This window comes from Antechinus flavipes, chromosome 5, assembly GCF_016432865.1.
Source record: "Antechinus flavipes isolate AdamAnt ecotype Samford, QLD, Australia chromosome 5, AdamAnt_v2, whole genome shotgun sequence".
NCBI classification, from domain to species: Eukaryota; Metazoa; Chordata; class Mammalia; order Dasyuromorphia; family Dasyuridae; genus Antechinus; species Antechinus flavipes.
Genome location: NC_067402.1, coordinates 13,894,156 through 13,919,000, shown reverse-complemented (window position 1 = coordinate 13,919,000; position 24,845 = coordinate 13,894,156). Strand labels below are relative to the sequence as shown.

The window sequence follows — 24,845 nt, the reverse complement described above, 5'->3', positions numbered from 1 at the left end:
ATGATATAAAAAACTGAAAATAGCAATAAAAACTTTTTTAAAAGAAAAAAGTCAGTATGAAAAGTCTTTTGAGTTTAATACATAATGGAACTTAGAAGGAATGGAATAAAGGCTGTATAGGGACACACGAGGGAAAAGGAAATGGTCTGATCATGAGCCAAGGGATATACTAAGTGAGCAGCCTCCTCTAATCTTCTGATAACCCCAAGATGTCACAAAGAAATGAGGAACATCTGGCATTTTTCATGATTTCAGAGACTGCCAGGGGTAAAGAATTAACCCATTCTGTTGCAATGAGCAGCAAAGTCTGTTCCCAGGATCCAATTCAAAGATTTTCATCATGGTAGAACCTACCACAGTTTGAACTCCACATCTGGATAACATGGGAGTGACTCCGCTATGATGAGGCAACACAGTTACATTGAAGTAAAGAGGTGATAAAAAGGATCAACTTTTCTTCCAATTCTTTTATGTGTCAATAAGTACTCCGTTTTTATGTGTCTACATACAAGGTAAATAGAAAAGCTGCCATGGTACATCAATAAAGTTCAGTCATTCATAGTAATGAAAACCAGCATTAGGTCCTGAGACTAATTAAATGTGCATCCATATTTTTAGCAATAACCTTTACCTGTGTGTGGTATCTTATGTCCAACTTGAAAGTTCTCTTGCCTCTCAACATTTAAGATACTCATCTTAATTATTCCTATTTCAATGCCTACCTCATCATGGCCTGCAGGTGGCCCTGGGCTGTCTCTAACATTTAAGTGTGAGCTTGCAAAGACTTCATAAATCCAAAAAGGCTTTGTTAACAGGCTGTTCCTGGGCTATTTGCTGGACTAGGTCAGTTATTCAAGACCTCTCCTACATTTGGAAAAGTTCATCCCGAGGTTCCCTGCAGAGTGAACCTTGTGATCACACCACCTCAAAGACAGTGTTTAGTAAGACATATATAAGTTACAGTCTTTATCCATGTAGGGAGGACTCATATAAATAAGTCACAGATCAAAATTCTCCTACACAATATCCTACATTTAAAATTAAATAATGGCTCACATTATTCAGTCTTTATTTATTTCCTTCTCTACAAACAGAACTCTGGCAGAAAAAGTATATAACATGCCAGAATTCAATTTTCTGAAATGAATTCAAAGAAACAGGAGTGATGAAAACACCACTAGCTAGCCCACAAACTGAGAAGGTTTGGGTTTAATTTATAGGGCTCAGGAAACCCATCAACATCTAGGTGTGACATTTTCTAAACAAATGAAAGAAGGAATTACGCCTTTTAAGCAGAGTGAGCACTTGCTTATGTTCACTGTCTGCAGGGAATGGAAGAGACTCTTTTGGGAGTCTCTTGGCTAACATGGGTTAGCTGTTTGCTGATGTGTTTTTGTAATATTCTTTTTTAAAGGAATTATGAGAATATCAAAAGGAAAAGTGCTGAGTTTATGATGTCATATTTCCTAACAAAGTGAATTTCTTTCAGGGTAAATGTTGTTTTGTAATCTCTTCTTCTGGAATTATTTGCTCAGTGAACTCTCCAAATTTAGGGAATGGCAACTAAAGAACAGCTTACTCAGAACATTACTATTACACTTCATCAAATCTGAAAGTAATTCCTTTTTTGGGAGGAAAAGCAGCTAGTAAGCTGAGAGACAGAAGCCAAGAGAAAAAGAACTAAATTGATAAACAAGTACTACCATCTCTGAGTCTCAGACACTGATTAGAACATGGACCCAAGGGGAAAATCTGTGATGTACACATTAATCAGACCCAGAGGTTCAAAGAATGAATGCTGAATCAGCTCTCAGAATACTGTCTTTAACAAGCACTTTTTAAATGTATGGGTGCATCCTCCCAGATCAGGGTGCAAAAGAATGGCTTCCGTTTGGGCAATAGATATCCTCTGAGGAGGTCAGATGTGCACTCCAGCACCCCACTCACTGTGACTGCAGGAGGCCTTGCATGCACTCAGATGGCCCCTACTCTTTTCCCCCCTCTTAAGACGAGTTACTAACAATGGTGCAATCTTTACACTCCACAGAACAATTGTCAAATTACATGATGGTAAAAGAAAAAATGGAAGGCAAAAAGAAAGCAGTCATTTCTCTAGTAGACAAATATCTGCAACTTTGGGGAGAAATGCTCTGTGTTAACATCACAACATCCTCCAACAGACTCTCCTTTTAGAAACCCACCATCTACTAGAAAATTAGGCTAGAAAATGCAAAAATGTTAGGGAGTGGTGACATGGTCACACCTGCATGTTAGGAAGATTAGTTTGGCAGCTGGGGAGAGGATGGACTTGATGCAGGAACAGCCCCAGCAGGCATAAGGTAACAACAGAGCAAAGAAGAAAGCCAGTGCAAGAAGGGCAGCCAGCTGGTGTAGTGGAGGGAGTCAGGAAGGCCTGAATGGAAATCCAGGCTCAAATATTTGCTGTCTATATGACCTTGGGTAAGCCATTTAATTTATTCGCCTCAGTGTCCTCATCTGTAAAATGGGAATGAGCATAGCACCGACCTCCCAGGAGCGTTGCGAGGATCAAACAAGACGAGAATTGTAAAGTGCTTAGCTCTGTGCCTGACACAATAAGTACTAAATAATATTAGCTATGAAACTCTTAAACACAGTATAAATATTAACTATTATTATAACATTGAAATGGTGGGACTTGCCAACAGATTGCACAGGAGGCAAGAGTGAAGAATCAAAGATAACACTCAGCTTAACTGAGAAGATGGTGGAATGTCAACAGTAATAAGAAAGCTAATGAGATTTGGACATGCTGAGTTTAAGATGTCTAAATATGGGACAATCTAGTATGTTCTTTATGAAGACTAGCTGTCTTAAATCAAAAAAAAGGAAGGGAAGAGGGGAAATAAATACTTCAGTTGGTGATGGCCAATATTATATTAGAGAATATTAAATCAATATTTTTAAATGTCCTTCTCCCTCTTCTTTTCACTCCAAATAAAACACTTCATATCCTTAACAAAACCAAACTATTACAACAAATACACATATATCTCCAGAATCAAACTATTACTGAGTTATAGCAATTTCGAAGGCTAAAATGCAGTTGAGATTTAACAAAAAACAAATTCCACTGAAAAGAAAACAAAAAAAAATCAAAACAGAAACAAATAAATAATAATTTACATTTTAAATAATGAAACATCAACTGAGAAAATGCTAGGTGAATTTACAGAACTCTTAAAGAAGTGGCACAAACAAACAAGAAAGATTAGAATGAAAGTTCATTTCCAATTCTCAGTTTACATTATGTTATACTTCCAGAGTGAAGAATCATACTTTTATCCTTCATTCTGAATTGCATAATCCATGTTTAAATAATAAACACAATGGTCTTTATTTTAACATTTTTCTGGTTCCTCCCTTCTCCATGTATGCTGCTTCTCTTTCTTCAAGATTGCAATGCTGCTCTTTCTAATGAATTGCCCAATTTTCCTGAATTTTTTCACTTTTTTCTTTAAAAAAAAATGTGTCTTAAGAGGAAAGACAAGAGAAATAAAAGGAAATTAAGCAAAAAGAAATCAATAAAAGCAATTTTTAACTGTAATGCTGTAATATATGTAATTTATGATTCATTTCTGAGGATTCTACATTTAAACTTAGAATTTTCAATGTTATCTTTAAAAAAAAAAAAAACTCTGAAAAGCACCAGAATGAAATTCTTCTTCATAATCATTATAAGGAGAAACTGTGGAAAAAACATTTTAACAACCAACTTTTCTAATACTAAATCATAAAAACAACCACCAACCAAAAGTCTTTTTAGCCCTGCTCCTGAAGGGGCCAGGCCACTCCTGGAGACATGTCCCCTGCTGTTAGACCCAGAGCCCGTCAGCTGTACAAAGCTGATGCTGTCTCACCAGAGCTTCCAGAAGGGGATCTCAAGTCATTTTATGCCAGCTCTCAAGCACATGCCAACATTTGTCTCCGGCTGATCTGGGCAGCAGCTGCTCAGATCATGAAGGAGTCAGAAGGGACATTATTCCAAATTACTGCATAAAGCAGGAAGGCCATCCAAACGCTGCTGAAATTTCTTTTAGAGAAGAAGCACCTCAAACCAAGCAGCTCCAGTTGCGCTTGCTTTTGAAAGACGTAAAGGCTGAGCATTTTTTTCTGACATTCTTTCCATTTAACAAGGAGAGAAGACTTAAGCCAAGGGAGTGGAATTGAAAATCTGATTCCAGAAAGCCCTGGCAGAAAGGCCCCCCCATCAGTGGCTCCATAGGGAGGAGGGTCTTGGCCAATTCTGGTCACAGGTGAACCCAACCAGAGGAACCTCTTGTTGTAATGACTACTCTGTGAAAAGAAAGGTCAAGTGATAGCATGTACTGTACTGAAGGAGACAGCAGGAGAAAGAAGGATGGGGGCAAGAAAAAGAGACAGAAAGCAACAAGGTCACTTAGAAAAACTCATTTTCCAGCAGAAACCCCAGAATTTTCTCCCTCAGGTTCAAGAAGGAATTTTACAGCAGAACAATATTGGAAGAAAAACCAACTTGCAAAAATAAAGCACCTTGCAGATTGCCACTAAATATTTACATATGAAAAACTGGCATCAGTCAAGATTTCAGTAAGAAACAACATACCCACAACAAAAGACAGCCATAAGCATACAAGTCTGAAGATGGAGTAGCTGGCTGTCCCACTTTCAATTCCGGTGACATTAGGTTCAAGCCACCAAGCACCATGGAATTCATAGCAGTACGCTGGCTCTGCACAGAAGACAAGGCACACATTTTTAAAGCCATATAAATTTAAAGTTCCTTTTCACTCAACACTTTCCACTCATCTAGCAATGTATTTTTCAAGCTCCCTTCAGACTTTCTGCATTCCTTCTTCTTGTACTCGGAAATGACATTTTAATTTTTTTCTCTTAAAAAACCCTTTTGATTACTTAATCTTTAAATCAGTCCCATAAAATTAAGAACTCATCAATGATGACTAAGTTCAAACTAAGTTTCAGATATATATTCACTGTTAACAGTATTTGTTGACTCATTCAAATATTTAAGTTGAAATTTTATTTTCTATCAAACTTAAGAGAGGCCTTTGGTATTAAGGGATAAAACAGGATCATCCCTCCACCCTAGCCCAAATGAGTTCCCTCTCAGGGCCCAGAGACCAGATACTGAAGAAATGGAGGGGAAGGAGGGAGTTCCCTTACCCTGATGGAATAAGTACAAATAATAAATATTGACAGCACCTCGAGTTCTACCTCTACTAAAAATATCTATTATTTTTAATCCAAATCATTAATCTAATTTTGAAATTTTTGATAATTTGAACAACATAATTAGATTGAAGTTTTTGGTGCTATGATCTAAAGAGCTGATAGGGAATACAAATAGAAACAGTTATCACAGAAGGTACATTTGACATGAACTAGAGAAGCTATTTTTAAACATATTGAGCAATCAAATTTCATATAACTACTACTAATAATCATAACCTGCTTTTATACAGTGCTATAAGATTTGCAACTATGTGATGTGTGATCTCACTTGATCAATGAAGTAAAAAAATCTATTAATTTACTATCATGTATACTTAGAAAATGAAATGTCATCTTTGTCAAATAAACGAACATAACTCAGACTTCTTGTGCCCCCCTAAGACTGACTAGCCTTACTTTCTATAGTTTATCTAGTTAGTCATTACTTCAGGCACGCTACAGCGACACATGGGTATAGCTAGACTCAAGGTGGAGGTTCTTCTTCTAAGCTCCCATGAATCAGGGTAAATTCTACTATGAACTGTTAAAAATCACTTCCACCCTCTGGAAAGGTTAAAGCAAAGAAAGTAATTTTTTTTTCAAAAATCTGAGGTTTTCAATGAAAATCAAAATGAAGGCAGAATATCCTACCCACTATCAAGTTAACTTCAAGTTAAAAAGCTGATCATTTAAAAAAGTTGTTTCCACACTACCTACTAAATACACAGCACTGAAAACAGAAGTAAAAATTACTCCATTAAAAAGGCAGATGTATAACAGAGTGAAAAGCACAAGATCTGAACTCAGGAGACAGGATTTAAGACACAAATAGTTTTCAGAAGTGGGTAAGGAATCATTGCCCTCATCAGCCCTCATTTGAAGAACTGCATTAAGTCTTAGGAAGCACAGCTTATTAGAAGACTGACCAGAATGTCCAAAAGAGGGCAACCAGACTGGTAAAGGGCTGTGATTAGGATCAGGGAAAGAAAATGAGCATGTTTATTAGCCTTAAAAAAATAGACTGTGGGGGAATGTTCCAGTATAAAAAGGCTGCCCCATGCTGAAGAGTTGCTAGCCCATTCCCTTGGCCCACCAGAGGCCAGCTGAAGCTTCATGTTAGGAGGATGTGGCTACAAGGTAGAGCTGCTCCAAATGGCACAGGCCTTCCAGCAGAAGGGCCTTGCCCCTCCTCTGAGAACTTCATGACCACTTTCTTGGCACACTATGGGGAAGGGGGAAGAATTGAAAGATAAGGTTTGGAAGTTAAGGCTCTTTTCAAAGCTGCACTTGTAGAATTCTCTGAAATGCTGGAGGGATCTGAAAGGGATCAGCTGTGTAACTGCTCTGCTATTCTCTGTATCTGATAACACCTTGGCTGCCTACACCTCATGAGTTTGAAAGGAAAAATGCAACCATCATAAAGAAAACGCAATTGTTTAAAAAAAAATTGGGATAGCGACCTTATCTAGCTAATGATAGAAAAACACAGACTACCCTCTCCTTCCCAACCAAAACGACTCCCCTCTGACCACATCCTTTTTCTTTCATCCTTTTCTATATGGCTGCATGGAAAACCTAACTTACACTCCCAGCCCCAGTCGGCCTCTGTGAGTAGATGCACTAACATACAATGAAATGGCTTTAAGCATACAAGGAAAAAGTGCTTTAGATCATTTTCCTTTGAACCATTTCAGGCATCCCTGTGAAAGGGACCATAAGGAAGAGATTTTTAGGTGGGTCTGTCATTAGAGTACAATTTTTTTTTCAGTATTTAGCATTTACTGTCCATAACTAGCCCAAACTGAGCCCATACATTTTTATTTAAAATTCATAACTCAAATTGTGAGGTACCCTTGATTTTCATGTAATGTTAACCTGCTAAATTGAACAAATGAACAAATCTGTTTTATATCATCCTTTTGCATAATCTGGCATTTGATCAGAAAACCAGATAGATTTTGATTTATTCATTTTGTGTAATACAGTATAAAAATATCTCTCTGGCTTTATAACAGACATTATGATTTGAGAGTAACTACATGAAAACTAGCTGCCACTACAATCCATATGCACAAGAGGAAATATTTTTGCTTGTACTTTTTGCAAATGAACACTTCAACCAAGTACTGATATGACAACCCTAGAGAAGCACCTCCACATTCTCAGCTGATTATGATTAGTTATGTTTCTATAGATGGTTTGCTCTGCTAAACAGACAACCAAGTGAAGCCATAAATTTCTCCAACTGAAAAATATCATCATTAATTCAGGACTTATTGGGAATGGGTAACTTTGGGACAATCACCAAGAGCTGTTAGGCAGTCAAACAATGCGAGTCTTCTACTTCTGTACATTCCTACAAGCCGTGTCCCACTTCTGTGAGGCTTTCCTGGAGACAAGGCAGACAGCTAACACTCTACTGCTCTCCCTAAAATCCAAAGTGCCTTGGGCTCAATCTTCCCTTTGTCCCCTTTACTCCCCTCTACTGTATTATGTACTATGTGTGGTTGCAGCCCTCCAAGAGGATCTAAGCTTCTGAAAGACAGGAATGGTCTAATTTCTTTCTTGTACTCCTGACATCCAGCAGAGTACTTTGCATACAAGCCTCACCTGAAAAACTGACTTTATTCATCATGTCCTTGACTTCCATAGTGCTAGGAAATCTTACCAAAAACTAGCATAGTATGACACATGAGTAATTTTTCAATAAAAAGTTCTTAATTACAATGATACTCAGCTAACATATTTGACTATATTTGTATCCTTGGAACACACGTAGCAGGCCCGAATAAATGCTTGATGACCGAATGGCATCAAGGCTACATAAGCATAATTACTAGTTATAGAGCAATCAATCATTTACGGATCTGTCTACAAACACTACTTACCCCTCCATTCTACCCACTCCTAACTCAGAAGCAGGTTAACTCATAATAGGGAGACAGCAAACCAAACAAAGCTTGACACATACCTTAGCCCAAAGTACATGAGTCTGTGTTTTAAATGTACATCTAAGTTCAGGACTATCTGCTGATAAAAGAGTACTCACATTTAAAGTAATTCAAAGAACCAACCCCAACACTAGACTTTTTTACCACAGATTTGGTGAAGTCAAAATCTCCCACAATTCCTCGTTCTCGGTTCAAGACAAAAATGTTGTTGTGATGCAGCGATCCATGGATGATATTAGCTTTATGCAATGTATGAAGGCCATGCGCAACACCCTTCATGACCTTTAAAGCTTCCTAAAGTTTAACAACACACAAAGAAAAATTTTAAAATGGTCAACTTATTCTGCTCCTGGTCCTTCTCTCATCGTATCAGAGACTCAATTTCCCATAAAGAAATTCCCTCCCTCCCCCCCAAAAAATTCATGATGTTCTCAAATAGCAACTAATCAGAATAAAGAAAAAGAATCAATTAAGACCAGATGAAGTTCTAGGTTTAAAATTAAAGAGTTTACATTTTCCTAATTTTCTAAAATAACAAACTACCCAAAGTTCCTTTATAGACACTCCATTTAGTTATCATTTTAATGATAATTATTTTAAAAGCTCAAACATAAATTGATATTATGAGAAAAAAAGAGTGGAATATACTAAATAATAGAAAGACTGAAGTCATACTTCATGCTCTAAATTAAAATCCAATTGGATCCATTAACACAATGTTTTAAAGTAGGAAAAAAAGTGGAAAAATTTATTCTCTATGATAGAGAAAAAAAATTATAAAATGGAAGAAATTATAGGAAAAAATGGATGGCTGTAACTACCAAAAGAAAAAAAATTTTCTAAGGTAAAAGGTAATGTTTAAAGAAAAAAAAAAGAACAGGTTAGGGGGAAAAACTTCAAATAAATACCTGAGATTTTATACACACACACACACACACACACACACACACACACACACACACACGCATATATATATTATCTGTTAAATATCTGACATTCAGGATCAAAAGAATAATTACCATTCCCCAAATGGAAAAAATGATTAAAATAGACAAAGCAGGTAATTTTCAAAGGAAAATGTACAAATTATTAATAACTACTTGAAATGCTATTCAAACTCTAACAAATAGAAAATGCAAATTAAAAACACCAAACACCTAGCAAATTGGCCTCCAAGCTCTAAAAAACAATGACATTCAATATGTATAGAGATTAAGAGGAAAAAGACGCTCTATTCCACTACTGGTAAATTTGGATTTGAAGGGAGGAAGATAGCAATACAGTTAATAATAAAAAAACAATACCTGTATACTTGTATTTGACTACTAGGACTCTAGCTCAAGGATATTATTAAAAATGAATCTATAGACTTATATGTAAAAGGAGACAGCTAGGTGACTCAGTGGATAGAGCGCTGGGCCTGGAACCAGGAAGCCCAGAGTTCAAATCTCACTTCAGATATAGTTACTAGCTGTGTGATTCTGGGCAAGTCACATCACTCTGTTTGCCTCAGTTTTCACATCTGTAAAATGAGCTGGAGAAGGAAATGGCCAACCAAACTTGGCAAACACTTTGCCAAGAAAATCCCAAATGGGGTAATGAAGAGTTAGACATGACCAAAACAACTGAACAATAACACCAAATAAGTAAAAGACTTCTGCTCAGAAATATTCCATATAGGTGGAAACTCCCTATATGATGAACATTAGATAAAGCTGTGGTGGCATACTAGTATAATCAAATACTATTGCATCACTAAAATATGAACTATAAAAAGGCATACAAAGTGATGCATGAATTAGAATATACAAATTACCTACAACTGTAGAAAAATAGCCTCCACATTCTAAGTAAATAAACAGGACAAAAAAAATCAGAACAGGATATAGTATCAATAAATCATGTTGCACTGCCTGGTAGCATAGACCCATAAGCCTGGTATCACATACACAAGGCTCAGTGTAATATCCATGGAAGTAAGCAAAAGGATTTAAGAAATGCATGTTACTGGAGGATCCTCTCTCACGTTCCTTATAAGACCTTTGTTGAAAACTGGGAATTTTGAGAAAGACAGCATTCCTTACAAGAGAAAGGTTTTGTAAGCTTCACAGTTAAGGCGTCAAAGCCCACAGCTCCACTACTTACTTCTGCGGACAAAGGCGTGCTGGCCTGAACAGCACTCAGACTTGCCCTAGGGTAATAGGGGACCATCAGATATGCCAGAGGGTCAGACTAAGAGCAAAAAGAAGGAGAGACAACATGACTCAAGAGTGACAACGAGACTAACACAATTTTTACAGTAAATAATTGACTTTCTAGCATGTTAAAAGGAGTAATTGTTTCCACTGAAATCTGAAACAGTCCATTTATGCTACAGAAAAATCTTTCCTCAGTTTCAAGAATTGAACTTGAAAAAGCTGCACTTTACCTTACACAGAAAGAGGAACATCAAGGGCAACAATCCCGACTCTTCCTTGGATTCTCGCCAAGCCTTGTGGTAGCGGGCTGCTCTCTGGATCACTGTGGCCTCCGTATCCATATCCACAGAATAGCCCTAGAGCCAAGAGACAAGGCTCCTGTGGCCTGGCAGGGAAGTGGCTGGCCTGGGCACCACAAAGCCACCGTCCACGCCATTCTGCTACTTACTACTAAGAAGTGCTAACGGTGAGGGGAAGGACCAGGGGTCACCATGGTCAGGTCATTTCACTGGCCCACGCTTCAGTTTCCTTAGCTATAAAATCTGGATAATATTATTAGCATCACAAAGGTTTTTTTTAAAACACTTTGTATCATGATGTTTTGACACAGATTTCATATCCAAGATATATGAACGATTAACAAAAAATATCTAAGATCAAAAGCCTTTCATTCCCAACAGGTAAGTAGTCAAAGGATATTAACAAACAGTTCTCAAAAGAATTTTAAATTATGAACAGCTGAAAGAACGTTCCACATCACTAATAATAAGAGAAACACAAACCAAAATGACCCAAGGCTTCACCTCACACCCTAAAAATGAGTCAAGATGCCAAAGGTTGGGAAGGTCAACCGCTGGAGGAGTGGTGGGAAGATAAGCACTAAGGCAGTCAGCAGAGCTGTGAAGTGGTACAACCATTCTGGAAAGCAATTTGGAATTATAAAGTAATTAAACCATATCCTATGAACCAAAGATTCCATTACTAGGCTTATTCCCCAAAGAGGTCAATGACAAAAAGAAAGTCCACACACACAACAAAACATTGAGAACAGCACTTTTTATGAGAGCAAAGAACTGGAAACCAAGTAGATGCCCATCAGCTTGGGAATAGTTAAATATACTGTGGTCCCTGAATGTAATAATAATATGTGTGATAATAAAGACATAAAAGCATGGAAACATCTACATAAACAGATGCACAGTGAATTTGGCAGAGCCAAGAAAACCACAGACACAAAAGACCACAACAAAGCAGATGGAAAGAATGACAAAAAATTCAAAACTAAATATTGGCAAACTTGGCAGAGAACAAGCATAGGTCAAAAGAAGAGATATAATAACATGGTAATTCCATCCCATCTTTTGCAGAGGTGAGAAGTCCACATGGCACATATTTTCAGATTTTTTTTCCTCCTTTTTTGCTTTGAAAAATATTCACTAACATGAGATGACGAGGAGGAAAAAACCAAAGGACATCAATAATGACTCTTAAAAACAACAAAGAAAAAAAGAAATTAGAATCACCTACCTCACCTGACTGTTGTGAGAATCAAATGGGATGACAATGGCACATAGTAGGCCCTTAATAAATGCTTGTTGACTGACATGTAAAACATTAAATTTCTATTATCGTTCTAAAAATTACAATATTAAATGTCATACTAAAGACTGCAGTGCTCCTCTTTGAGTAAAGAAAGTTACATTGCAAAACACCTTATTTTCAAATATACAAATACTTAATTATAATTTCTTTAAAATGTTTATTTAGTTTTATCTGATGCTGTATCATGTACTTCCAGGAACAAAAGAGAAAGTCCAGCAGTACAATGTTTTAACAATAATCTTATTTAAGCCTAACAGTAAGAAAAGCAGGAACTTTGATTCACAGGAGTCACCAAGAATAGAATATGAAGGAAAAAAAGGAAAAATAAAAACATTGGTTGGCTAAGGAAAAAACAATCATTCCATCAGTGGCTGTCCCTTAAGAGAATGTAGCAGGAAAGGATAATTATTAGTTAATAATTATATTAGTTAATTATAAACATATTCTGCCAAGGAGAACCTTTATTATTTTTAGGTTGTTTAAAAGGAGCCCCCACCCCAATTTAATCCTGCAAGCCTCTATTTGCCACAAGAACCAAGACTGACCTTCAGAAGAACTTTCTGCCCATCCACTTCAGAACACACCAAAGGACGCTTGCTGCTAAGCTCTTTCATGGGCTCAGCATCCAAAAGGTCCCGTTCCAGGCTAACAGTCAAAATTCCTCCCGAGTTCTGAGTAACACATGTGGATTTCTTATCATTAACCAAAGTTATACAGACAAAGCACTATACAAAATCAAGATTTCCTGCCCTTTCCTGCACCTCTAAAGGGTCTTTTGTTATCTCTTATTGGTTGGTGCAGAAATGTCTTTTGTAGCAAATGACTCCAGCTGCAGGGTTGGTTAAGATCATGTTCTCCAAAGCTTTGCTGTCTGTCTCATGTCCCAGAATCCCTGCACTGAAGCATGGGTCGCTTCTCCAGCTTGCTTCTTTACTCCCTTCTCCCTTGAGCTGCCTAAGTGCCTCGCCTAAAGCTGGAGGGAAAAGGCCATCTTCCTCCCCTTTTCCAGAAGTGTCAGTGACAGCCCATTGTTCCTAAAATCGCCACAAATTCTTTAAAATATGGCTCTCACTTGCCTTTCCAGGCTTAGTACAGCTCACGCTCTTGCTGGCACTCTTCAGTTCAGCCAGACTAGTCATATTGCTGTTCCATTGCTTCATGCCAATCCATGCCTGGAATGCTCTTCCTCTGCCTTTTCACTTGAAGAATCCTACTTTTCCTCCAAAGCTCAGCTCAAATGCCACTTCCCAAAGGAAGCCTGCCCTGAACTGACATTTACTATGGATCAACTTGGTTTGTATATCTTATTAACTGCTCTTTGTACATCTTGCTATCTTCCTAGTAAAAGGATAAGTCCCTTTATCCAAAGGATGGCTTTCTCTCTCTATTCCCTATTACCTAACATAACCTAATACATTATTAGGTACCTGGTAAGCAGTTGTTGAATAAATAACTAAAATTAAATGTCCATCATATAGACACCGGTGCACCAAGGGGATGAGTAAGGCCAAACAGCAACTCTAAAGCTTGCCACTCCCTCAGTCACCCATCAACCTCTAACTCCCTCAGAGATATCTATTCCATCTACCTGGCTGGCTACAAAGAAAGCAAAAAGGAAACTACTTTTACTGAGGAACTTCTCCCCATGTCATCCAGCTCCTCCCCTAGTTTAACCAAGGGACCAAGGTCTGCCTTAACTCCCTGGGCAGGGGGCACTTGGGCTGGCACTGCTGCATTCTGATGAGCCTGGCAGCAGAGTCCCCTCTCCCCCAGACTGGGTCAGGCAAGGAACAAAGGCAGGGAAACTACTATCATGCTGCCACCTTATTTAAGAAGCTTGATTATAGGGAACCCAACAACTGCTAAGTGAAACTTTTCTTTTTTTGCGGTGAAAATTTAAGGTACCAAGAACTTTCGTTTTTCTGGACATTTTCTTCATATTTTACAGTCACCAAAACTTACCATGTATTTAAGTATTCCTGCTTCTGGGTGAAGAAGAGGTAGCTCAGGGAACCACTTCTGCACCAAACTAGTTAGTTTCTCCTGAAATTAAAACAACTAGTCACTATTTGAGAAAATACATTTTAATTATTCAGTATTTCTTTTCAGAGATACCAATTCTACTGTCTACCTCCATTTCAAAAGTTTGATTTTAATTATGTATATGACCAAAAATTTTTCAGTAACTCATTTCAGACTTTTATTTAAAGAAATATTAGAATAGAAATTTAAAATGAATGTCCATTGTCCTTGACTCAATGAATATTCTTTGTCTAGATCCAACTTTTACAAGTGAAAAAACCCTCCTCTGCTTTCTTGGGGAAGCCTTTATATGTAGATGTACAGGAACAGCCCAGTTTTAAAAGCCCCAATCCAAAACCCAAAATAGAAATAAAAACTTCAATATTTATTGTGTATTGAGTTGTTTTAAAATTGCTTATTGGCACAGATTGTTCCATATGACAGAAACATCATAACCTACATGTAAATTATGACAAAGCTACTGAAGTCAATATGTAAACTAACGAAATTCTAATCAAAACTCCTCTCATTTTTCTGAAATGTTCTGAATCCTTGTTCAGTCCCTGGAAGGAGGGCCAACACTGTTACTTAAGTTAAAAATAAATTCCTCAATGTATTCTGATGGAAGTGGATTTCTTCAACAAAGAGAAGATCTAACTCAGTTCCAATTGATCAATGATGGACAGAATCAGCTACACCCAGAGAAGGAACACTGGGAAATGAATATAAACTGTTTGCATTTTTGTTTTTCTTCCCAAGTTATTTTTACCTTCTGAATTCAATTCTTTCTGTGAAACAAGAGAACTGTTCGGTTCTGCACACATATATTGTATCTAGGATATATTATAACATATTTAACATGTATAAGACTGCTTGCCATTCAGAGGAGAGGGTGGAGGGAGGGAAAGGAAAAGAACAGAAGTGAGTGCAAGGGATGATATTGTAAAAAATTACTCAGGCATGGATTCTGTCAATAAAAAGTTATAATAAAAAATAATATAAATAAATAAATTCCTCAGTGATACAAGTAAATCCTGCATTTACAATACATGATGTAAAGGCTATGATACTTTTCCTTTGACCTCCTTTGTCTTCCCAGAATCCAAGGGACAAAAGAAAAGGTTTAACCATGCCCATTTTAGATAAGAAAAACACTCCACGTGACAAGAAGGTAGTTGAGGTCTAGAAATCAAACCCATGGGACTCTCTGTGGCACCCCAGTGCCCAGCAGCCTGGAAGCCAGTTCTTAGAAGCTAATTCTCAATACAGACCTAGTCAAAAACTTACATATTCCTCCTGCTCATGGTAAATTTTCTCAAAGACACGATGACGTAACTGAGTGATTTCTTCTTTTATTTTTTCAATTTCAGGTTCATTACAGTCATCAGCCTATAATAAGAGGAATCAAAACTGTTATATATGTTTCTTAGAGAAAATTGAGGTAATTTCCTAAAATGCTAACACAAAACAAGCATAATTATTATTATCATTCAGTTCTTTTTCATATAACCAGATTAAGATAAAAAAATGTTATCCATACCCATAGAAAGAACTGATTGTGTCTGAATACAGATTGAAGCACGCTTTTTTGAGGGGGTTTTTGTGGGAGAGAGAAATCTATGTTTTCTTTCACAACATAACTTTTACAATATGTTTTGTTTAACTTCACATGTGTCATCTTAATTGGGAAGGAAGAAAGGAAGGGAGAATCTGAAACTCAAAGTTTTAAAAACAAATTTTTAAAAATTATTTTACATGTAACTGGGGAAAATAAAATATTTAAAAAAGAAGAAAACCTTCAAGAGTATATAGGGACAGATGAAGGAACATAAAACTTAAAAGGAAAAGTCTATACACCAGGAATATCACAATCAGACTGCTTTAAGCTCTATTATTCCACAGAAATTATTTAGGAATGTTCCTTCTCTCCCCCTGCCTTGAGCCAAAAGAGATGGCAAATAAAGCTTCCATGCTTAAACAGAGAGAGGTGATACCACAGTGCCCAAAAACCCAAGCACTAGCATTAGAAAGACCCAAGTTCAAACCCAGACTTAGACATTTATTGTGCCCATCAGTTGCCTCAACTGAGGGAGGCTGTGAGGATCCAATGAGATCATGTTTGTAAAGCACCTTACACAGAGTAAGCACTAAAGAAATGCTCTTCCCACCCTTTGCCCTCTCCACAGTCTCATTCTATTCTAAAGTCAAGTGCAACTCAATAACAATCATAACAAGAAAAAAAATTAAGTTCTGGTTTAAGCCTTTCATTTTCCACAAACAAGGTAAATTAACCCAAGGGGAAAACACAATGGAAGTGGAAGAAGAACTTATACAATAAAGATTTGAAAAATGGGTGTCACATGAATTAGCAAAATTGTAAGTAAGGACTTTTCAACATCAGATTACAAGGGAGATGTCCCATTTAATATAAAAATCACTTTTTTCCTTACTTCAGGCTTTTGGAAGAAACATGATTTTTTTTCAGGACTACTTAGCCTTTTGAAAACATTATTTATGATCAAACCTATTTAAAACTAATGAAAAGTATCATTTAAAGCACAAGCCATAAGAAAACTTTTTCCCCAAATTTTCAAATTTATAAAGATATTCAGGGAAAACTGTAAAAAAAAAAAAAAAAAAAAAAAAAAAGGTGTTTGTCACTTGAAAACCCAAAAAACAAACTTTCAAATATTCCAATTTTAACTCTACTTCTTTTGCAAACCAAATAAATGAAAAATTTAAAGTAATAACCATTTTCAATGGTAACTTTATCTGAATTATTAAATATTCATCCTCAGATTCCCTTAAAAAAACAAGCTATCCCAATGGAAGCCAATTTGCCTATATGGCAATCTTATGGCAGTCCATAAGAACCCTTGCTGAGTAAGCAGATTCCAGGCACAAGCAAGGGGATCCGTACCTCCTCCAAATTGTTCTTTTCGACCAGTTTCCATCTCAGCTGAGCTTTTAAGCCTTTGAGAGTCTTCTTAATAGACAGCAAATGGTCCACATTGGGGCTTTTATTTAACCATTCCATGATCTGCTTCTTAAACTATGAATAAAAAATAGTTATATAATCCATTGATTAATTCACTCCATCAACATTACTTGAGTATCTACTGGTTAAAAACAGTACTGGGCTTTGTAAAAGACAACCACTAGATTTTATTGGAACCAAAGATTGAGTAAGCTAAAATTTTCAAACATCCACCATCACCATCATACATGTGTAAAACAGTGAACAAATGAGAAACCTCTCAAATCATGGATACTACCAAGGTTTATAAATTTATTTTTCTATAATATTAAAGGATCGACTGTTGTGATTTTTTTCAATAGACCCTTATAGTAGTAAATCTGATTATTAAGAAGAAGCTGGTTTGATCAAGGTTTCTTTTCAACAAAGTATTTTTAAATTATATATTTAATTTAGATACAAAGGATCATTTTCATAGAAGATTTACATCAAAATTCAGTAGAGTACAAGCAATACTTGATTTGTAAAAGAGCAATAATAAAACATTTTTTGAAAAAAAAGTATACTTGAGCAAACTAAATACTAGAATCCAAATATTTAAGTATAAAGCAAACTAACCTCAATACTGGCCTTGTATTTGGCTTGTACTATAGTGATGAGCCTCTCCTCTGAACGAATCTTTTGTAGGACTTCATTATATGTATTCAGGATGATCTCCTTGTCTGTATCACCTTGCTCCTAAATGAAAATACATATAATGGTACGTAAAGGTCTGAACCTCTTGAATTGATGCACTGAGGTTGGACAACCAAGCACTTAAGGCTAATTACGGATTGGACAATACTCTATAAGCATATGCTTGGAAAATGACCCTTCCCACTATTCTGTGCTGGCTCGATAATTGGTATATATAGAGAATTGTAGGAGGGACTAGGGGGTGGAGTAAGACTAGCCAGAGTCATCTTTTGGGTGATAGACAAAGAGGAAAGATCATGGAGATCCTGAGTCCATCCAATTCACTCCTACATCTAAAGACCAACAATAAAGACCAAGGACTGTTGCTTATCCAGGGTGCTAACTCGGTCTTCACAATGGTACACAGAGCACCAAAAGTCATGAGTGAAAAGAGATGTCCTCAAGCACTTAACACTTTCAGGCTGTGTGACCCTAGGCAAATCACTTAACCCCAATTGCCTCAGCCAAAAAAAAAAAAAAAAGAAAGAAAGAAAGAAAGAAAAAGAAAAGAGAAGATGTCAGTGGCAACACCATAAGCTCATAGCTCTAAAGTTGGAGGGAAGAAACTTCAGACACCATCAAGCCTAACTCCCCATTTTACAGAGAAGTGGTAACTCCCCAAAAATCACACAGCCAGAAAGTGTTTCGGCAGGATTTGAATCCAGGTCTATGGACTCCATGTTCTATGCCCTACCTCCTATACACCAAACTGCCACTAAGGAAAGACAAGTTTTTTACTTCCCTTCAAAATAAATGTTTTAAGTAAATACCCTTTTTTCCCCAAATAAGGTAGAAGACTAACTTTTAACTTAAAAACCTTTTCTAAAGTTTTATGAATTAATTTTATTTCTATCATTTAATGCTCTAAATCTAAGATAGATAAGAAGTATAAGTTTAAAAAAATCTGATGGAAATGCAAATTAAGACAGCAAAAACAATCTGAAGGCTCAGAACAACTTGAACAGGTACAATGCAGTATAAGCTCCTCTAAGAAAGGGTCTGCTAGCACAGTTTTCCTCTATGTATCTTTACAGATTTTAGACACTATTTGTGTACAACAAACTGAATTGGTCATTGTATTCACAAACTCCTCCAGGACAAAACCTAAAACAGAGAAATCGGGAATATGTGTCAAATGAGAACACAAATAACCTGACATGTCATTAATTGGTTCTAAGAGAGAACATGTCAGGCAAGGTATTCTAATGAGGGCAGCTTATTTTATGAGAACTGTGTGCTAAATCAGTGATCTGTACAACAGGTATAAGCCCTACCTGTAAAATGTTACAAGAACTTAAAGGGACAAATGCTGAAAATGAAAAAAGCTTTGAAAATTTCAAACTACTAAGGAACAACACAACTACCAATGACTATCACCCAAGAACTTATAAAACCATCTCTAGATATCAGAAAAAATATTTCAATTCTGGGGATGAGATAATAGAAAGAGCCTCCTGAGAAACTTGAAGAAATGACACCAAATTTTAACATAGGAAAGGCAAGAAGGCAGCAGAGTAAAATGATCACTTTGTTCTACATTCACTGCAACCGAATCCAAAAGCCATCTCTCTGAGCTTCCTGTAAGACCTTAATCACCTGAGCTGGAGCTTCTTATTTGAGTTTTGACTAGATGACCACAGAGGTACTTCCTGACTCTAGAGCTAGAATTCCATGACAATCCCAAAAGAGATCCTGAGGGGAAAGGATGCTAATGAACCTTGGCAAGTTCATTTCAGTTCTCTCTCAGATGTCGCTTCAAGTCAAGCTTTCACTTCCTCCAAAAGGAATTCCTTCCAATCAAAAGATTGGGGGGAGGAGTAGGCGAGTCACTAATTAATATAGAAAAACTCACCTATTTAAAAGAACAGGGTTGGTTTTTTTCTACCGAGAAGAAATCTCAAATTTAGCTTTGAAATTAAAATTTTAACAAACTTTGCAAAGCACCTGAAGAAACGGTCTCATGATCAGACAGATAAGGTAAAATTATTTTTAAAATCATAAGTCATTTTGCTTCCTTTCTGCTGTATACATAGTCTGTACATGTTTTAAGGGCAGTAACTCACAACGAGAGAAATCTCCAGCTCTTTGCAAACATCAGACTCGATCTTCTCCAGTATTTCATCAACGTTGCCAATTACTTCTTCAGAACTCAGAGATTCTTCATCATTTAGATCAAAAAACTTAAGTTGAAAAAAACGGAACAATAATTATGCACAAAAACAAGATTTTATTAATTGAGTTGCCTTATATTTTAAGTTTTTCTAGAGTTAGCAATTAATATTTGAAAAAAGAGTTAACAGGTAAAACACAAGATAAGTAAGGAGCAGGTAAGATAATATTCAGCTCATGAGGCCATACAAACCATACCCTAGGTGAGAAAAAAGTCTCAAATGTGATGGCTAAGTCATTTGAATCTTTGGGGGAAAATCATAAAAAACGAGAAGGAAACTATAGAAACAAAAAGGAACAAGTATGGTCCAATCAAAGAAAGAGAATTAAATCTGTAAATTTTATAAAGTCCAGGGTTCACTTTAGTTCACTTTAAACCTTGCAAAAATTTTAAAACATTGTTTTTAAAAGATTGTGAATGTCTAGAAAATAAAGAAGTAATCACAAAGATATATCTCCTCTTCCTTGCAGAGGTGGAGATTACAAGCTTGCAACACTGCAATTGATGTGTTGGTTAGTTTTGCAATTTTTTCTTCTTTGTTAAAAGGGATGGTTTTCTGAGAGTGTAATGGAAGAGAGAAAGTGTGAGTGAAGGTAAAGGAAAATAGAAGATTTAAAGAAAAAGCCATATAAAAGTAGATTCCAAATCACCAATAAGATAAATACAAATTAAAAGCTGAACTTTACCTCCCACAACACAAAATACCAAATTGTAAAAGCTGAGATTATTATTCACAGTAGGAAAACAAGTCGACATATTACTGTTCCTTTTGGGAGGTGGTTCAACCATTTGGGATTTCAAAATTTTGGAGTTATACTGAAAAAATAACTAAAACATTCACATCCTTCAACCTAATATAAACTCACGATAGGGGTGTGCCCTAAGAAAGTCAAAGAGAGAGAAATACAAAGGCTCAGTGTGTAGGAAAAATATTCCTACCATAACCCACTCTAAATATACAGCCAATAACTAGAAACAAAATGGCTGAAAAACTCAGGTAGAATGTATGTGATGTACCTAAGTCATCAAATATGGCCGATCATCTCTGTATAGATGACTAATATACACATACAGACAAAACAACAGATGAGAAAAAGAGAGGAAGAGACAGACAAAGAGAGGAGAAAGTGACAAGAGAGACAGACATAATGGAGGGGAGGAGAATGGAAGAGGAAGTAGGGGAATGGAGGAGGAAAGTAAGGGAGGGGGACTCCAGAAGGAGGAGGGGAGAGAGATTGAGATTTCCAGCCCCAGAGTTTCCTTGAGCTTCAAATTCCCCTTCACAAACACTAATGTGTTTGTGCCAGGCACTATGCTAAGCACTGGGGATACAAAGGAAGCCAAAAGACACTCCCTACTCTCAAGAAGCTCACATTCTAAGGGGAGAAATGATATGCAAACAATTATGGACGATCAAATAACAGATAGGGTATGATGAAAATAAACAGCAAAGGGAGGCAGTAGTCGTAAGGCATTAGAATTAAGAATTGCCTATTGGACAATTCAAGTATAATGTTCCAGAGATATCAAACTTGAAATGTCAGAAACAGACTTTTCTTGCCAACACCTCTTCTCCAAATGTCCCTCCCAGGTTCACTACCCTCCATACCACCTCCATTCCTCATTTTCCCTAACTCCACCAATCCAATCAGTGGCTCAATCTTTCTCCCAAATCTCTCTGAAATCCAAGCCCTCTGTCCACTCACACATCATGGTCTCCCTGCCTTAAATCCCTTCTCACTTCAGTTCATTCTACACAAATGTGAAAATCATTTTCCTTAAACACAGATCTGACCATGGGACCCAACCCTTCTAAGCAATCAATTCCAAAAATTCCTACTGCCTCTAGGATAACACACACATTCCTCCATGATCTTTTAAATCTCATTGAACATTGCTAATCCAGCCCTCCAGACCCCAGAGGCCCCCATGTTAGTGCTCCTTTTATTGAGCCCAGTGTATCTCTGTGCTGATCATTCTCAAATGTATTTATATAATCCTAGCTTTTCTCCTGACCTCCAACAGTCAATCTCCAGTTATCTACTGAACGTCTTGAACTGGATGAATTTCCCTTCACACTTAACATGTCTAAAGTTAAATCATTATTTTTTCCCAAAAAGCCTTCTCTGTTCCTAACTCACCTACTGCCACCTGCTAGTCCATACTCCTGGTTTTACATACATCAGGATGCCCATCAACTGGGGAATGGTTGAACAAGCTGTAGTATTTGAATGCAATGGAATATTATTGTGTTATATAAGAAATGAAGAGGATGGTTCCAGAAAAACCTGGGAAGACTTGTATAAACTAATGCAAAGTGAAGTGAGCAGAACAAGGAGAAATTTTTTTACATTAACAATACTGTAAAATCGAACAATTCTCAAAGACTTAGGAATTCTGATACAATGACCACTCATCCAAGACTCATGATGAAACAAACTATTCATGTTTATATAGGAAGATGATAGACTCAGAGTGGACGATCAAACACATGTATGTTTGAAACATATATATATATGCTTATATATATATATATATATGTGCATGCACACGTGTTTTGTGTTTTCTTTGTATACATGCACACATGTGTGTATATATATATATATATATATATATTTGTAGCAGGTATTTTTCTTGATTTTTCAACAGATGAGGGAGAAGGTAGAAAAGTGAGAATTTAAAACTAAAAATAAAAAAAATTTGAATTTAAAAAAAATTTTAAATTAAAAAAATAAATTAAAATGCTTTGCCTTTTAAAACCTAGTCCCTTCCTACCTGTTCTATCTTCTTACACATTACCCATCCAAAATTGACCTAATGTCCTTGCTGTTCCTTGAACAATATGGACTATATCGCAACTCCAAGCATTTTCTCTGCTGTTCCTAGAATTCTCTCTCCTCCTCATCTCTGTCTCCTGGTCCCTCTGGCTTCTTTCATGTCTTAGCTAAAATCCTACCTTTGAAAAGAACTATTACCTAATTCCTCTTAAAGCTAGTGGGGGGGGGAATTATCTACAATTATTCTGTATATATTTTGTTTGTATATCATTGTTCATATGCTACATTTCCCATTAGATTGAGAACTTCTTGAGAGAAAGGATTATTTCTGCCTTTAATTTTCCTGCTCTAGACTTAGGGCTCAATACAATGGTTGTATTGAGGGCTTAATACAATGGTTGGCATATAATAAGTGCTTAATAAATGCTTACTGATCCATTGACTGACATTTTTTGTCATGCCTTTGTTTCCTTCCCCAAGGAGAACAACACAATGACTACAACCACATAAATCAAAAGGTCACTAAAAGCAAATCAAATTTGACTAAATGAAAATCCGAAAATGGTCCCAGAGAACAGATAATGAAATGAAATGTCTCTCTCAAAGGACATTCTGTCTCTTTCAAGGACAGGTTATTATCTCCACTGCCAAAGAGGCTCTCTTTCTAGATCAAATGTTTGGCTTAAATGTTTTCCTTTATCACAGAGAAGAGTTCAATCTGGAAAAAAGGTGAAATGCCCATTATATGAAGACAAAAGCCATCAATAAAACATCTTTAAAAGTTTAAATGAGTCCAGGTAATGACAATTTTTTTTTCTTTCAACTGAGTTACAAGACAGATGGTAGATTAGAAAGAAATCTTTTACATTTAGTTTACCTCAATTTCTGGAAGCTTTTGACAGAAACTCTGGTACTATCCCCCCTGAACAAGAGATAGAAAGATATAGGCTAGATACCTAAGTTAAATTTAGAATCAGTTAAATGTTCAGAACTTAAGAATAGTCATTAATGAACTGCTGTGAGCTTGACACAAAATCTTCCCAGAATGTCCTAGAGATCAGTCCTTGACCGAAGTTTTATTCTTCAATTACAAAAGAGATGTTTCTTTACATTTTTAAACATAATCTTCATTTTTGAATAAAGAAATGTCTCCCTTCCTTCTTCTATCCATGGGACCTCTCCTTGGGACAAAGATTAAGGAAAAGAATCCAGCAAATCCAAGAAATTTTTCAATATTTTCATTAATTGCCTTTATGAAGAAATGTTTACAAACAGTGCAGGGGGCAAAATTATTAACAATTATTAAAGAAAAAGGTCTTCCAATTAAGGATGATAATACTACATATTACTGTAAGCAATATCTAAGCAACAAAATATATTAATTTATGCTGAAAAACCAGGAATTAAAAGAATAACTAAAGTCCTAAAGTATGTGTATATACATGTGTACTAGATGAAAATTCCAAATACCTGGCACTTAATTATGCCCAAAAGGTTATTAAACAGGCTTTATAACCCAGCAAAACTGCTGAGTCCAAAGGAGAGTGAAGAAAAAGAAAAATGAGTCATAATACAAAAATTTGTACAATTCTTTTTGTGCTGCCAAAAAACTGAAAACTGAGGCTTCCAACAGCTGGGGAATAGCTAAGCATCATATTGGTACAGAGTTATGTACATATCAGACACCACATGGCTACTTATTTCCTTTCCCTTTTCCCTCACCAGGTTATTCTAAACCCCTCAAGAGCCAAGAAAACGATGAACCTACATACATGAAGTTTTTTAAAAGTTTGAAATCAGGATAGGAAGGGTAGGAATCTCTTATAGACTCCAGAAGACAAGAGTTGCTCTACCTTTATAGTGGAATTGAACCACTCAGCAAGAAGTTGGAGGGAAGTATCTGTCTCCGTTCTAACTCGATTAAATTCCTCTCGCTTGCCATGTTTCCACTCATAAAACTTGTGTAGGATTTCTTCAGCATTTGTCACTTCTCTGGTCTGTCCATACACAGCCTCCAAGGAAGCAGACAATTCCTAAAAAAAGTATTAAATACAATTTTTCAACAAGAATTTAGTGGGTACCCACAATGCTATAAATCAAGAATTCTTAACCTCTGGTTCATGAATTTTAAGTTGTGATTTCTTTTTGATAATTGCTTTTGTT

The 24,845-nt window shown here is 36.4% G+C and overlaps 1 protein-coding gene across 1 annotated transcript in view; it reads right to left on the bottom strand.

Annotated features, from left to right (window-relative positions):
* STK31 (serine/threonine kinase 31) overlaps positions 1-24,845 on the bottom strand; it is a 67,298-nt gene that overhangs the window by 12,182 nt on the left and 30,271 nt on the right. Inside the window, exons 12-22 of the mRNA XM_051961202.1 lie at positions 24,536-24,715; positions 19,799-19,915; positions 17,619-17,738; positions 16,944-17,075; positions 15,311-15,412; positions 13,964-14,044; positions 12,547-12,672; positions 10,630-10,755; positions 10,347-10,433; positions 8,346-8,495; positions 4,625-4,750 (exon numbers count right to left, since the gene is read on the bottom strand). Of these exons, the coding sequence (XP_051817162.1) occupies positions 4,625-4,750; positions 8,346-8,495; positions 10,347-10,433; positions 10,630-10,755; positions 12,547-12,672; positions 13,964-14,044; positions 15,311-15,412; positions 16,944-17,075; positions 17,619-17,738; positions 19,799-19,915; positions 24,536-24,715 (1,347 nt within the window). The remainder of the gene's footprint in view (positions 1-4,624; positions 4,751-8,345; positions 8,496-10,346; positions 10,434-10,629; positions 10,756-12,546; positions 12,673-13,963; positions 14,045-15,310; positions 15,413-16,943; positions 17,076-17,618; positions 17,739-19,798; positions 19,916-24,535; positions 24,716-24,845) is intronic.